This window comes from Barbus barbus, assembly GCF_936440315.1.
Source record: "Barbus barbus genome assembly, chromosome: 20".
NCBI lineage: Eukaryota > Metazoa > Chordata > Actinopteri > Cypriniformes > Cyprinidae > Barbus > Barbus barbus.
The window spans coordinates 29,979,854-29,995,934 of NC_136748.1; the positions used below are offsets into that span (position 1 = coordinate 29,979,854).

Genomic DNA, 16,081 nt, shown 5'->3' on the forward strand with positions numbered 1-16,081 from the left:
TTACCCTGTTTAATACTGTAAAGCTTTGACACAATCGGCATTGTAAAAAGCACTATATAAAATAATGGTGACTTGACTTTGACCTACAGGAATGCATTATAAGGAATGGATTATAAATTGAATGATTTGTGATGGATTATGCACCTTCCTTGTAGGTGCGTTCAGAGAGTATATTGTATTTTTAATTAACCTCAAAGTGCACAAATCTGTCAGTTAGGGCAAATTCTGTAAACACTTATTTGATTTTTTTTCTTGTGCTTGCAGGTTCATTCTGAGAATCAACCCTTGGTGGCACCAAATGCCATTCAGAGTCACAGAAACGATGGATTTCTGGAAAGAGTGCGCAAAGACAAAGCATCAGCCTGAATCCCCTCGTGGTGTTTCTCATCAGAGGGCTTGTTTTATTTCTGTGAAGTCTGTTTTGTCATGCTGCAGATACAGTCCCCTGGAGACTGTGGGGATGCCCTTTATTCAGCTTGCACACATGCTAGAGATGAAGATTTGTATTTTTAAAAAGAACATTATAAAGACAAATGCTAATGAGTTATTGTGCTCTTTATGGGGTTGTAAAATAATAGCAGCAGTTTATCTTTTATGAAGCCTCTGTGAGTTGAAGCAGGGATGTGCAAACTTGGTACTGAAGGGACTGTCCTGCAGTTTAGCTTGAACCCTAATCAAACACACCTCCACCAGTTAACTTCATTAGGACCAGTGTTGGGCTAGTTACTCAAAGAATGGAATATATTACTCATTACTAGTTACTCCTTTCAAAAGTAATAGTTACTTGTTACTTTATGCCAACAGTAATTAGTTACACTACTGTTTCTTCACGCCCCACAGAAGTTGTAACTGTGTATCTTCCACATACAATTATTCTAGAATGTTACTAATAACATATTTCTGCCTCATCATTTGACCAAAATCCACATTGGATCGCAGTCAGAAGTTATTACAAACACTCAATAGTGATTAATACAACACTTCTACTTGAATGTCACTATTAATCTCATTAATTGTCATGTGCAGCTAATTGTAAGTTCTCCATTATATATACATTTCATTATGTATTTTATCAAATCACATAAGTTTGTAAGAAACTGTTTTATTTTTCAAAAAGATGTTTAATTATAGTAATATAATGTAGCACGTGTTGATCAGAGGGATGTAATGCCAGAGTAAAGTACAGCCATATCTTACACAACAGTGTTCAGATCATCTTTTTTCCTGACAAAATCAATATAATGCAATATTTCCATCTGCTGAATGTAACTTTTCCATATTCCAAGCTTGCCTGCTGCACTGGAGACATCACATGCATGTGCGAGTCGTGAAAATTATGAAAATAAATCTAGGAATTATTTGATTGTTGGATTACAATAAATTTGTGTCGCTAAGCCCCGCCCATCAGGAGTCTCTGCTGGAGTAGTTTCTGTGTTTGAGTTCAGACTGAAGTCAGTGCAGCTGCAAATGAGCTGATCATACAGTCTCTCGGACCTGCAGCCGGTGAACAGAACACATGCATAGATGTCTGTGAGCTGCGAATGAACCGCAAACGCCTTAAATAACGAGCAACTCGGTCGGTGAGTGTTTTTGTCTTGATTTAAAGTCTCTGAGCTCTTGTTTGTGGTGCGTAAACGCGTTAAGAACTAGAAAACTACATGAAAATGACAAAGTGTTAGATGTGTTTTCTTAGTTTTTAAAGACACTCTATGTGCATTTGAGGAAGTTTGCATGTTTTTGCTGTCCTTGTTTTGTTGAAAACATCTTGTAGTTATTAATCACATTTACGATTTTATTAGCAAAAATGTTTCAGATGCACTTTTGCAAACCATGTCCCAATGATATCAAGATACAGAGAGAAAACATCTTTAAAACTTCAAAACATTTCAGTGAAAATTCTGAAATTAGAGTTAATTGTCTACTTGTTTCATTGCTTTGCTGATTTAATCATTACTTTTCATTCTTATAAATAAAGCCTACTCGGTTTAGTATAAAAATAAGTTGCAGCATGCATAAAAAATTCACAAGTTTTTCAGATCCATTTTTAGTTTTGGTTTCTTGGTTCTTTAAAGCAGCTGGTTTTCTAAAGCAAAGCCCTTTAAAACCCACTCTGTAACCTTTAAAGTTGCTGTTAAACTTTCATTAAAACCACATGCATGCAGATATAAACTGAGATGTTTGTTCTGCGTTCATCAGTAGTTTCTTTTTCACCAGTTTCCTTCATCTGAAGGTGTTACGAGTGTCTCTGATGAAGTCTGTACTCTGTAAAGAGAGTATTTGCCTAGTGCTTTGATTAACAAATGATGAGGTGTTGATTTAGGGAAACAATTGTGCATCTTGTCTGTTATATATGACCTCTAAATGATGCTTGTGTTGGTCCAGTGAAAGCATTTCGTTTGCGTATTTGTGGTTATATGGATGACATAACTCTTTGCAGCATTTCCCACAATTGTGGAAAACTTGGAAATATACGGGATTGTGTTTTCCAGGCCTGGAAAAGTCATGGAAACTAATGAAATCCTAAAAGTCATGGAAACTAGAGTGAAAGCTGGTTTTGTAGTTGAGCTCTGCTGTTAACTCTCTGTATTGAAGCTTGTTTCAGCCATGGAGTAAAAAAATGAAAATGTAATTGCAAACTTTTAATTTCACAGTTAAGACTTTTTTCTTCCAATTCTGATAAAAAGTTTCACAATTGTAAATTTATAACCTCTAATTGTGATTTAGGCTTAGAATTAAAAAAAGAAAAGAAAAAAAAGTTAGAATTGCAAGAATTGCAGAATTCTGAGAAAATAATGTCAGTATTGCGAGATGCAAACAACAAGAATTCCAAGAATAATGCCAGTTTTCTGAAAGAAAAATGATGCAGGACATTAACTCGCTCACAATTGCAAATGTATAACTTGGAATTGCGAGGGAAAAAAAGTCAGAATTGGGAGGAAAAAAGATACAGGTGCATCTCAATAAATTAGAATGTCGTGGAAAAGTTCATTTATTTCAGTAATTCAACTCAAATTGTGAAACTTGTGTATTAAATAAATTCAGTGCACACAGACTGAAGTAGTTTTAAGTAATTGTGATGATTTAGGCTCACATTTAACAAAATCCCACAAATCTCAACAAATTAGAATACTTCATAAGACCAATAAAAAAAACATTTTTAGTGAATTGTTGACCTTCTGGAAAGTATGTTCATGTACTGTATATGTACTCAATACTTGGTAGGGGCTCCTTTTGCTTTAATTACTGCCTCAATGCGGCGTGGCATGGAGGTGATCAGTTTGTGGCACTGCTGAGGTGGTATGGAAGCCCAGGTTGCTTTGATAGCGGCCTTCAGGTCATCTGCATTGTTGGGTCTGGTGTCTCTCATCTTCCTCTTGACAATACCTCATAGATTCTCAATGGGGTTCAGGTCAGGCGAGTTTGCTGACCAATCCAGCACAGTAACACCATGGTCATTGAACCAGCTTTTGGTACCTTTGGCAGTGTGGGCAGGTGCCAAGTCCTGCTGGAAAATGAAATCAGCTTCTCCATAAAGCTTCTCAGCAGAAGGAAGCATGAAGTGCTCTAAAATTTCCTGGTAGATGGCTGCGTTGACTGTGGACTTCAGAAAACACAGTGGACCAACACCAGCAGATGACATGGCAGCCCAAATCATCACTGACTGTGGAAACTTCACACTGGACTTCAAGCAACATGGATTCTGTGCCTCTCCAGTCTTCCTCCAGACTCTGGGACCTCGATTTCCAAATTAAATGCAAAATTTATTTTCATCTGAAAAGAGGACTTTTTTTAGTACTGAGCAACAGTCCAGTTCTTTTTCTCCACAGCCCAGGTAAGACGCTTCTGATGTTGTCTCTGGTTCAGAAGTGGCTTGGTAGCTCTTTTCCTGAAGACGTCTGAGCGTGGAGACTCTTGATGCACTGACTCCAGCTTCAGTCCACTCCTTGTGAAGCTCTCACAAGTGTTTGAATCAGCTTAGCTTGAGAGTATTCTCAAGCTTGCAGTCATCCCTGTTGCTTGTGCACCTTTTCCTACCCAAATTCTTCCTTCCAGTCAACTTTGTATTTAATATGCTTTGATACAGCACTCTGTAAACAGCCACAGCTTTCAGTAATGACCCTCTGTGTCTTACCCTCTTTGTGGAGGGCGTCAATGTTCGTCTTCTGGATCATTGCCAAGTCAGCAGTCTTCTCCATTATTGTGGTTTCAAAGAACAAGAGATACCCAGAATTTATACTGTAGAGATGGTCATTAATTGAAACTCAAATGTAAATATTCTAATATTTTGAGATACTGATTTTTGACTTTCATGAGCTGTAAGCTCTAATCATCAAAATTAAAACAAAAAAACTTTTGAAATGTTTTACTTTACATGCAATGAATCTAAAATATATGAAAGTTTCACTTTTTGAAATAACTTACAAGAAAAAAATAACTTTTTCAAAACATTCTAATTTATTGAGATGCACCTGTATTAGGGCATAATTTAATATTAAAGACATTAACTCACTCACAATTGCAAATTTATAAAATGGATTTACGAGATGTAGACTCAGAATTCTGAGATATAAACTTGCAATTGAGAGGGAAAAAAAATAGAATTGTGAGGTTAAAAAAATTGCAATTACCTTTTAATTTTTATTCCATGATGGAAACATGCTTCCATACTTATGGACTAGATATTGAGTAAAACATTTGTGCACACAGTATTTTTGTCCAGTTTGTTAGTGAATCAAACTCTTTTCGTCACTGATCATTAAAAACACACAAGCCATTTATTATTTACTCACCTGAGTGCTTATTAGTTGTGCAACAGTGTTGTCACAGACATTTACTTTCATTCTCCATTCATTCAGTTTCCCAGCACTGCAAACTCACAGCTCACGCTCTGGTCTTCACGGGCGTAATCGAACACGCTAGATGTTTTTAGACGGGGTCAGTGTTTTACTTTGACCTTGTCAGGGTTAAAAGTCCCCAAGGGAACGTTGTTTCTAGGGTTATTTGTCCAAGAAGTTAACAGCTGAACGCTGAATCCTGAACGGAGAGATTTATGGATCTCCAAGAAGCAGCTCTTTGTCCTTTTGCTCCAGGCCTGGATCTGAGGGGTTTGAAAGGGTTCAAGTTTAAGACCTTCTAAGAAAATGAGTTTTAAGGTACTACATGCCTTATTTAGAACAGTTCTGGGCCAGTAATATGGGATCAGATCACTTTATGCACTTTATACACTTTAGTACTTCGTAATAATGGTTGAACGATATATTGCGAAGGCCAGTGTAACAGTCAATATTTGGCATTTTTTAATTATTGCATCATCTTAACACATTTTTCTTTTTGGCCGATTATTTAAAAAAAAAAGATTGATTTTTCAAATTATTTATTTCTAATTTAGTTAATTTTATGTCAAATAAATAGAAAAGTTGCCGATATATTGCCAAGGCAAATATATGGGCCAATATTTGACTTTTTTTTATTATCACATTGGCCATTTTTTTTCTTTCAAAATATTGATTAATTTTTCTAATTATTGATTTCTAATTTAATAAATGTTATGTAAAATAAACGGTAAGTGACCTATATATTGCCTAATCCAATATATCGGCCGATATTTGGCATTTTATTTCAATTATCACATTAGCTGATTTGTTTTTATAACATATTGATTCATTTCCAAATTTAGATCTAATTTAGAAGTTTTACGTTGTTTTGCAGCATGTATTATTTACTATCTTTAAATGAAATGGTGTGAAATAATATATCGGCCATCATCCACCTTTTTCTCTAAGATATCGATATCAGCCATCAAGAAACACACATCAGTCGATCACGAATACTTTGATAACCATTATACTGAATGATTTCCATATTTGCATTTCATGGTATTTCAAGGTACTTGAAACATTACCATAGTACATATAAAAAAACATGGTATTTATTTACCATTGTACCATATCTGAGAAAACAGTGCAACCATGGTATGTGTTGTTACTTTTTTGGTTAGTGTTTTGATTTTCAATTATGTTCTTTGCTTAATATAGACTTAAGTTTATAAAACCAGTGGAAAATGACTTTATTTTTAAACTCTTCACATTCTGTACTAGTTGGGAATTTTTCAAGAAGTGGAACATTTATGTAATATTTAGACATTTATGAATTTGGAGTGTTCCCAAGATAAATAAGCATAACAATCGGGCGGTTTTAAGAGTCCGGAGCCTCTAGCTGACATGAGCAGCTTAATATCTGTTTGTATGTCTATATTGCTAGCGTATTGTGTTTGTTTGAGATGCATGTGAAGGGGGAAGCTGCATGAAATGTGTTTCTGCTTTTCTTCAGGAAACAATCATTGGCCAATTAGGCAGCTGGTGCGGGTCCACGTGCACCGTGTGCTTATTTATAGAGCTCACTGGGTGTTCATATGGGAAGATATCTTATCCGACCATCTCCTAAACAGCTCCTAAAGAAAAGGAATTTAACGGGAATTTGCAGAAGATTAGTGCGATTAGTGCATTCTGAGAGTCAGACGATGCATACTGAGATGGAGATTGATGTTGCATGAAATATTTGAAAAATATCACGTGAAATAGTATGCAGTAAGAGTTTCAGACAATAGTACATTGTGTCTTCACGAAGTGCATGTCAATTAGAAATAAATACAGTTATTTGCATTGAACCAATTTTGTTTAAACATCTTGACACTCTGATCTAATAATGAGTTAAGAAAATTGTAGTTTATTTCACCTGGTTTGTTGACCATGCAAGGAATGGAAGGTCAAGTCTAGTGTATTGCATTGTGCTTTTAAGTTAGTGTATAACGGCCATTCAAGGTGAGTTTGTTTCTTCATCCGATTTGGAGAAATGTAGCATTCCATCACTTGCTCAGCAATGGATGCTCTGCAGTGAATGGGTGCCGTCAGAATGAGAGTCCAAACAGCTGATAAAAACATTACAATAATCTACAAGTAATCAATTAACGTCTTTAGAAGTGAAAAGAAACCAATCCATTATTAAGACGTTTTTAACTAAAAAGTCCATAATCCATAATAACACTTCCTCCAGTGAAAAAGTGCATCTCCTGTTGTCTCTCACACCAGAATCCAGCCACACATTTGTTTAGAGCTGTTTTGTCTTGTAAACGCTGCTTGATCTGTGCAGATTTCTCTCCTGATTCAGACCAGAACACTTTTCACTGGAGGAAGCGTTATTATGGATTATGGACTCAAATCCAGCATCAAGAAATTTTTAACTAAAATATGTTTCAGGTTTTGTCTTCTCCAGATGTTAACTGATGGACTGGAGTGGTGTGGATTATTGTGATGTTTTTATCAGCTGTTTGGACTCTCATTCTGACGGCACCCATTCACTGCAGAGCATCCATTGCTGAGACACTGATACAGAGACACATTTCTACAAACCTGATGAAGAAACACACTCCGCTACAAGATAAAATCTGATCTTAAGTGTGTTTTATAAATGCTTAGACTACTGTCTGTCTCTCTGAAACATTGTCTTGAAGCGTGAGACTGAGGTCAGCTAAGATAAACTGCTGAAATAATAAAGACTGTGTCTCTGGGCCTGCCTGCCAATGGAGCGTTTCCGTGTTTTTGTTCGGTTTAGTCCCGCAGATGATGTCGGGTCGTGGGGTCAGCGGCGGAAGAGAAGGGAGTATTTTTAGGGAGTGCTGGGAGCGTTTGGCTTTCGGAAGCGTTTTAATTGAGGAAGTAATTGTCGCCTTGTGTTTTAACTGTGTGTGAGAAAGCTGAGGGAGAGGAAAGCAGAGGGAGGCTTTCCTATACGGCTGACAGACATTTATTTATGGCTGAAGAATAAATACACCGTGATAATGAAAGAGTGTTCTGAGTCTGGAGACTGTCATTAGATTGTGTCTCATGCGTTTAAGAGAATGAATGCTTCTAAAGCAGATAGTCTTAATGTTTCACACAACTATTTCAATTTATCTTGCATGGCATCAGATATCCATCTCAGTGGATTTTCTCAAGATGGAGATTTCATTGCATGACTTCAGATGAGATTTCAGTATCAACTTTGTTCCGTTTGTTTTCCTCAGGAGAAAAAACCCATACAGTTAGACTATAAAAGGAATGCGGAGCAGCTCAGATCATGTTTGAGTTTATAATGAGATTTCTGACTGATGATTGCATCTGTTGGAATGATTTGAGATGATCTCTTCTTAAACTCAGACATTACTGGGGTCTTTCCTCAGGAGAATCATCTCAGAATCTGGAGACTTTAGCAAAAATCTCCAATTAATCTAGAAGAAAAATTAAGTAAGTATAGCGATCTCGTTTGTGGTTTTTCTTTGCATATTTCTTCCTGTAAATGCAAACCAAGTTATATTCTTGAGCACGGAGAAGAACCAGAAGCAAGGGGTTGAAGTCAAAAACGTCTCGATGGATTTGTTTCATCTTTGGTCTTCTCCAGATGTTAACTGATGGACTGGAGTGGTGTGGATTATTGTGATGTTTTTATCATCTGTTTGGACTGTGATTCTGACGGCACCCATTCACTGCAAACCAAGTTATATTCTTCAGAATGATAAGAAACAGAAGCAGTGCGTATGCAGAGCGTAAACAGCGTGTGCACATTGTGCTTTCATGCTGGCAATGTTTGTCGAGTGCAGCTGAACCGTGGCTTGTACTGCATGCAATACAGACGAGTATCGTCATTTCTGTCATATTTTTGCCATCATATGTGCTTTGATGTATGATATGGCCTGCATACTCTGTGATGCGACCGTGTCCCCCTCCCCTCAGTCCCACACACATATGTAAATAACATGCTATATATAGGTAGTTTACATGATAAACTTGAGCCAAGTTTTCAATACGTGCATACAAATAAATTGCGACCCTGTCAGGAAAAATTATGTCTGAGAACTTCTCTTTTTTTTTTTCTTTTCATATGGTGATTGTGAAACACGAGACATCACTTACATAATTTTATGGTGAAATTTGTTATTTTTAATGTTAATCGGGTCAATTTTGATCAAGAACAATGCACTGTGACTTTAATTCAGCGTAAGCGGCACAGTAAAAATAGACTCGTGCCGAAACGATCGCGGCACTGCTGCTCCTGCTCACGGTGTGAATGCACGCATTTGTTAACATGCACGCCAGAAAAATACACGCTGCTCACGCTTGCGGTGTGAAACCGGTGTTATGAACACTTGTGGTTTTCTCATGATGTAATAAATACAGCTTCATATCAATCTTCTCACTGGGAGGCTGGAGGATCTTTTGCAATACTTGCTTTTTTAGCCAACGTTGCAAAATGCTTTTTGGGTGTTGCTTTATTTTGTAACGTTACATCCTACAACAATTCAGATGGATCCTTAATAAAGAAAATTCATTTTTAGTATTTAGAAATATTTAGACCAGTACAGACTAAGATTAGGATTGTTAGATGAAAAGATTTGCACCCATGTTGCAAAAAAGATCAGCTGTATTTTGAAAAAGTTGAACTCTATTGTAGACGTGTGTTCTAAAGTTTGGGGTCAGAATAAGATACATTTTTTATTTAAAAAAAAAAAAAAAAGTGTTTTTCAGCAAAAACATTAAACTATGGAAGCTAGGGAATAAAAAAATAAAAGTACTGAGTTCATATCTTAAAATAGGTCAGAATTGCAAGGGAAAAAAAAGTCAGAATTGTGAGATAAAAAGTCGTAACTACCTTTTTTTTAGGGGAGACTTTATATATGCATTTATACGCATTGCTAATGTGTTTCTTGAGCAGTAAATCAGCATGAAAACAGATGAAACTGTCTCTAATGTTCAGATCCATCTGTCTTCAGTTACAGGACAAATCCCAGACCTGGATGTGAGGGTCAAATTTCGGTGAGCGCGTTTTATCAGCTGTGGGAACAAAAGCTCTCCAGATGGACTTTGACTTGTGTTCTGAACCAAATGGACATTTACATGCCAGCACACTTCATCTGTTTACAATGCAAAGGATGCATTTGAATAGAATAGAGCAGATTTCAGTCATGTAGAGGTTGTTCATATGTGACACATGCAGTCTGAAGTCTCTTATGCTGCATCCCTGTGAGATACACTGATCCTGATGTACGTCTGTTATCTGCTGTGTGATAATCGTCCAGACGGTCTCGGCTGTGATCTTGGCTTCGTCTCAGCAGCACAGCTGTCAGAAATCTTACTCCTGGAGGACTCTGGTGGCTCTGATCTCTGATCCTGATGCTCTTATTAAAGACAGAGACTCACAGAATCCACTCACAAACACTCTCTACATCATTACAATCAAATTAGTGAAGATAATTGAGATCTCAAGCCTGATTTTGACACATTTCATGGGGCAGTATTATTGTTAAAATTGTAATAAACTTATAAATTACATTTTTATTGATCAAATTGATTAAATATCCTTTTGTGGTTATTAAAAATGTATTAAACAATTAAATGTAATCCAGAAAAAATAAAACAGACTTTCTGAAGGCAAATTCATGGGGCAATATTATTGTTAAAATTGTAATACATTATTAAATTGTTACTTTTTTATTTATATTTATTGCACATTCTTTTGTGATTTATTAAAATTCAAATAAACAATTTAAACTGGAAAAATTCAAACAGACATCATATAATATCTGAAAAAATAGTTTTTCAAAGAGTATAACAATATTTATATATTAATATTTTATTGTTAAAATTGCCATTCATTTTTAAATTATTTTTTTTATTTATCCAACTGATTAGACACCCCTTCGTGTTTTATTAAAATGTAACTAAACAATTTAAATGGAATCCAGAAAAATAAAAACGGGAAACACAGAATTTGGAAAAAAAAAAAAAATAGAATTTGTGGGAAAAATCAAACTGATTTCATAGGGCCTTGTTTGTGTATTTTCTGAAGTTTCCTCGTGTGCACAAGCTGTTGCTTTCCCTTTGTTCCTGTTGGATTCAGGGCCGGGGTTTTGGCTGAAGGTCGAGTTGAAGTTTCGGTTGGGTTTCAGTGCTAAAGTCCTCGGGGTCTCCTCTGCGTGGTACGTTGGCGAGCGACTCGGGCCAAACACTGATTGACTGTGTCTGATGGAATGGCTGGAATCTGTGTTTGCTGGACTGATAAGACGACAGATCCGGCGGCAGCTGGAATGCATGGCACAGGCAGAGCAGAAAACAACCTTAACACAATATTTGTCCAAGGCTCGGTGGCAATTTGGAGATCTTAGAACTGTTTGTCAAACAGCGCTTATTATTTGCGATGGTTTATTCAGTTGATCTTCAAGTGCTCATGTCATCTCTGTTCAAGTTTGTATTTTGTTCAAAATGTAGGTGCATTACGAATACAAATGCATATTAATGATCAGTCAAAAGTTTGCGCACTATTTCCTTTCTATTAAAAAAAAAAAAAAATTTATAAAGCCATATGTTATGGAATATCACAAATGGAAATATGCAAATAATAACCATCATTATTGTTATTAATACTACTACACATTATTATTATTATAATATTTTTTTACTATTTTTATTTTAGTAATCCATTTGATTAGACGTCCTTTTTGATTATTAAAAAATAATTAAGCAATTAAAACTGAATCCATAAAATATATCTGAAAACATAAAAACAACAACTCCATAATAATAATAATAATAATAATAATGCAATACATAATAGAATATCACATTTAAAATATGTGAATAATAATAATAATAATATTTATTGTTATTATTAATAGTAATATTATTATTAATAAATGAAGCCATACATTATGGAATATCCCAAATGGAAATATAAGAACTATGTCTAATATATATATATATATATATATATATATATATATATATATATATATATATATATATATATATATATATATATATATATATATATATATATATATATATATATATATATTAAAACAGTTTTGCTTACAGAGCTTTATTTGATCATTTTAACTGAACCTTTGCATACTTTTTTTTTAATGTAATGAGAATTCAGTCCAAGCGTTTGATCAGTCGTGTGATTACAGCACACATAACTTCTCAAGAAAGTCTGTGAGTACAGTATGTGAGTGTGAAGTCAGATGTGTTTGTATTTGTTCAGGTGTTGAGTTTGATTTGTGTGTGTTTCAGTGTGTGTGAGGGACATGAGAGAAGAGTCCAGCTGCGCTCACAACAACAGCCTGATGGGAGAAGGTGAGAACATCATATCTGTCCGTTCTGCTGGATTTACTGACCACAAACCAGTGTGAAACCGGTTTCACTCCACTAATGGAGACATACGGGTTCACAAGTTTGGGGTCAGTAAGATTTTTCTTTCTTTTTTTAAAGAAATGAATACATTACATGCATTAAATTGATCAAAAGTGACAGTAAAGACATTTATAATGTTACAAAGGATTTCTATTTTTAAAAATGCAGTTCTTTTGAACTTTCTATTCATCTGTGAATCTTGAAAAATAAAATGCATCATGGTTTCCACAAAAATATTCCACAATAAAAGAAGTTCAACATTGATAATAATCAGAAATGTTTCTTGAGCAGTACATTTCTGAAGTACACTGAAGACTGGAGTAATGATGCTGAAAATACAGCTTTCATCACATAAATAAATTACATTTGAACAGATATCCACATAGAAAACAGCTGTTTTAAATTCTAATAATATTTAACTATTTTTAGTCATTTTTGATCAAATAAATGCAGTCTTGGTGACCAGAAGAGACTTTTTTCAAAAACATATACAAATAGTGCCAACCTCAAACTTTTGAGTGATAATGTCCGCTTTGGCATTAGTCTGTGAATGTTATTTTATTTTATTTTTTTCATTTTGTTTGCATGTAGTTCATTTGTTCAAATAACATCGTTCATGAATCACAAAATTAGAGTTATGTTAAATAAAATGTATATATATAATAGGCTAGATTTAAGCCAAGCCGCAATGCTTGAGTGTTTCTATGCGGTTGCTAATGTGTTCTGAATGGTTGTCAGCATGTTGCTAGGTGGTTGTTAGGGTGTCTAGATTGTTGCTATGTAACTGTGTATCATAGTTGCAGTTATTATTAAAGTTACAGACTAACTGACTCTTTTTATTTTCTTGGCAAAGCCGGTTTGACTGTGATTTGGCAGGTGGCGAGTGCTAATGTTGGGCTGTGTTTAATGCAGGAGTTGATCGCTGTGTTTCTGCAGTGTGCAGTCAGTGTTTATTTGCTCTAGATGTGTGTTTCCGCTCCGCTGTGAGTGCACTGAGCTCACGGTTGGCCGCCGTCTCTCCTCCGCTCTGCCAAAACAAGTGCAAGAATGCCTGCGAATCAAATCCAATTCATGCGATTCGGCAGTGGCCGTTGTGGAAATGTTGAGTAATGGAGAAACTTGATTTTGCTGAGAGGGATGGACTGTAAGTTCACAAAAGAGACTTTTATGGATTTCATAACCATTTTTGTGCCAGGGTTCTGGCACGGATCGAACAGAATGAACACCAGCCTCCTCCTCCTCTCTCTGTAAACACAGCCGCTTGTCTTCTGGTCTTACTCACTGCGCTCCAGATTCCCCTAAATCTGGATGCTCTCCGTTCATGGCCTATTTTGGAAGTTTCAGAGAGTCGTGATGCGCGTCTGTTGGCACACGGATGAGTGGGAATCGAAAGAGCAGCTCGTGATGTTTTAGAGGCAGGATTAAATGAGGGCCGGCTGGGGATCGGTCTGTCAGGAAGTTTGTGTGTTTTGACCAGAAGCATCTCATGTGTCCTGGTAAGTTAAACATGACAAATATCTAAATATACGCTACCAGTCAGTGAGATTTTTTATGTTTTTTTTTTTTAAAGTCTCTTCTGCTCACCAAGTCTGCAATTATTTGATCCAAAATACAGCCAAATATATTGTGAAATATTTTTACTATTAAAATAACTGCTTTCTGTTTAAATATAAGTTAAAATGTAATTTATTTCTGTGATCTGCAGCTGTATTTCCAGCATCATTACTCCAGTCTTCAGTGTCACATGATCTTCAGAAATCATAATAATATACTGATTTGCTGCTCAAGAAGCTTTTGTTTTAGGTAGAATAGAAAAATAATAGAGAAAGCTATAGTGTTAGAGGCTGTTTTAAGAAAAGAAGCAGTTAGAAAGCGAATAGAGAGAACAAGTGTTAGAGGGTCAATTCAACAAAGAGATAAAATAGAATTAGAATAGAGCGTGCTAGAGTTAGAGGGTCAGATAAAGATGGAAGAGATGTGTTTTTAGCCGATTCTTGAAGATGGATAAGGACTCAGCTGCTGGGATTGTGTTGGGCAGGTCTCTCCACCAGGAGGGAACAGTTAATGAAAAAGTCTGTGAAAGTGATGTTGTGTGTCTTTGGGTGAACAATACAGCGATGTTCACTTGCAGAACGCAAGCTTCTGGAGGCACATAGGTCTGAATATATATTTAAAATGTATTTATTTATTGCTTGCTTGATTAAAGTTTATATGTGACCCTGGAGCACAAAAGCAGTCGCTGGGGTATATTTGTAGTAATAGCCAAAAATACATAGTATGGGTCAAAATTATACATTTTTCTTTTATGCCAAAAATCATTAGGACATTAAGTACAAATCATGGTCCATGAAGATATTTAGTAAATATATCAAAACGTAATTTTTGATTAGTAATATGCATTGCTAAGAACTTCATTTGAACAACTTTAAAGGAGATTTTCTCAATATTTAGATTTTTTTGCACCCTCAGATTCCAGATTTTCAAATAGTTGTATCTCAGCCTAATATCGTCCGATCATAACAAACCATACATCAATGGAAATATTATTCATGCAGTTTCAGATGATGTATAAATCTCAATTTCGAAAAATTGACCCTTATGACTGGTTTTGTGCTCCAGGGTCACATATTTAGAATATTGGCTTTTTTTTTTTGTGCTTTTTTGTGCATTGATATTTTCATGCCAATTAAGCGCATCTCCCCTTAAACTCTCATTACTGTAATCCTGAAAAATTCTGTTTGTATATTATTTAAAAGGTCACATAATTATTCATCATATTTGCATTTGGTCTCTGCAGTTAATTTATGATTTAAATAAAATTTACTTGCAATATTTCTTCACTATAATACAATAAAAAATTATAATTATATTACAGTAAAGTAAAATATGTTAATATAGAAAAAAGCTAATTTTTGGATGTCAAATGTAAAGTTTTTGCGATATTCACGCTATTAATTCAAGGTTTTAGTTGTTATTTGTGTTTTTCTGTGAGTGTTACCAGTTTTCCTCCGTCTTGCTTTGTTTGGGTTTTGGTTTGGGCTTCACTGACGGCGTATACGGAGTATTTCGGTGGGTGTGTTGAAGGAACCGATCCAGAGTAAATGTGACCCGAATGAAAACGACTGTATGTGACCCGTGAGGAATTCAGCTGTGTGTGCGGATCTGCACACTAAACCAGCTGGAAAATTACTAGAAATAATCCAGCCACCCTAAAGGCCAGTTACTGTGTTTTTATTTTGTCGTCCCTTTTATAAAGCACTCATTATCTCCTCTGCAAAGGCTTTTATGGCTCTTCACAATGCTCTGGAAGCTCCTCTAGAGTGACTCCTGCTCGAGCCGCTGTTCTCGCGCTTTAGCCTCTTTTGTGGGAATTCCTCCGTTATTGCAGTAATTGATAATCTGTCTCAGAGAGAGAGGCTCCCCTCATTGTGAGCATTAGTTTAATGAGCCGTTCCAGTCGTCATGGAGATTTGTGACGAGCTGTTCTCGGACAAGAGGAGAAATTTGTCCCGTGAAGGAAGTGCTGTGCCGGACGCCTCGGGGAGAACTGGGATTAAACTTCTACAGTAACGGCGAATCTCACACACACACACACACACACACATTGACCCAGCAGACTTCCCATTGACTTCAATTGTTCTTAAATTAAGCTGATTATAATTACAATAGTTGAACCCAAACCATGACCCTCATGTAACCCTTTTGACAGTTCTAGTGGGAAATCAAGACTGCTGTTGTTATTTATTCATTTATTATTATTTTTGTTGTTGTTTTTTAGGCTTAATATAACTTTAATTTATCTAGGCCTGTTAATTTAGTTATTTATGTTTTATAAAGGTCTGTACATTTTATTTGTT

The 16,081-nt window shown here is 35.7% G+C and overlaps 1 protein-coding gene across 1 annotated transcript in view; it reads left to right on the top strand.

Moving 5' to 3' along the window:
• Positions 1-1,443: 1,443 nt before the first annotated feature.
• The window catches only part of LOC306886802 (pleckstrin homology domain-containing family G member 3-like), a 58,767-nt gene continuing 44,129 nt past the window's right edge, over positions 1,444-16,081 (top strand). Inside the window, exons 1-2 of the mRNA XM_079444107.1 lie at positions 1,444-1,580; positions 12,105-12,167. Coding sequence (XP_079300233.1) covers positions 12,119-12,167 — 49 coding nt within the window. The 5' untranslated portion in view covers positions 1,444-1,580; positions 12,105-12,118. The remainder of the gene's footprint in view (positions 1,581-12,104; positions 12,168-16,081) is intronic.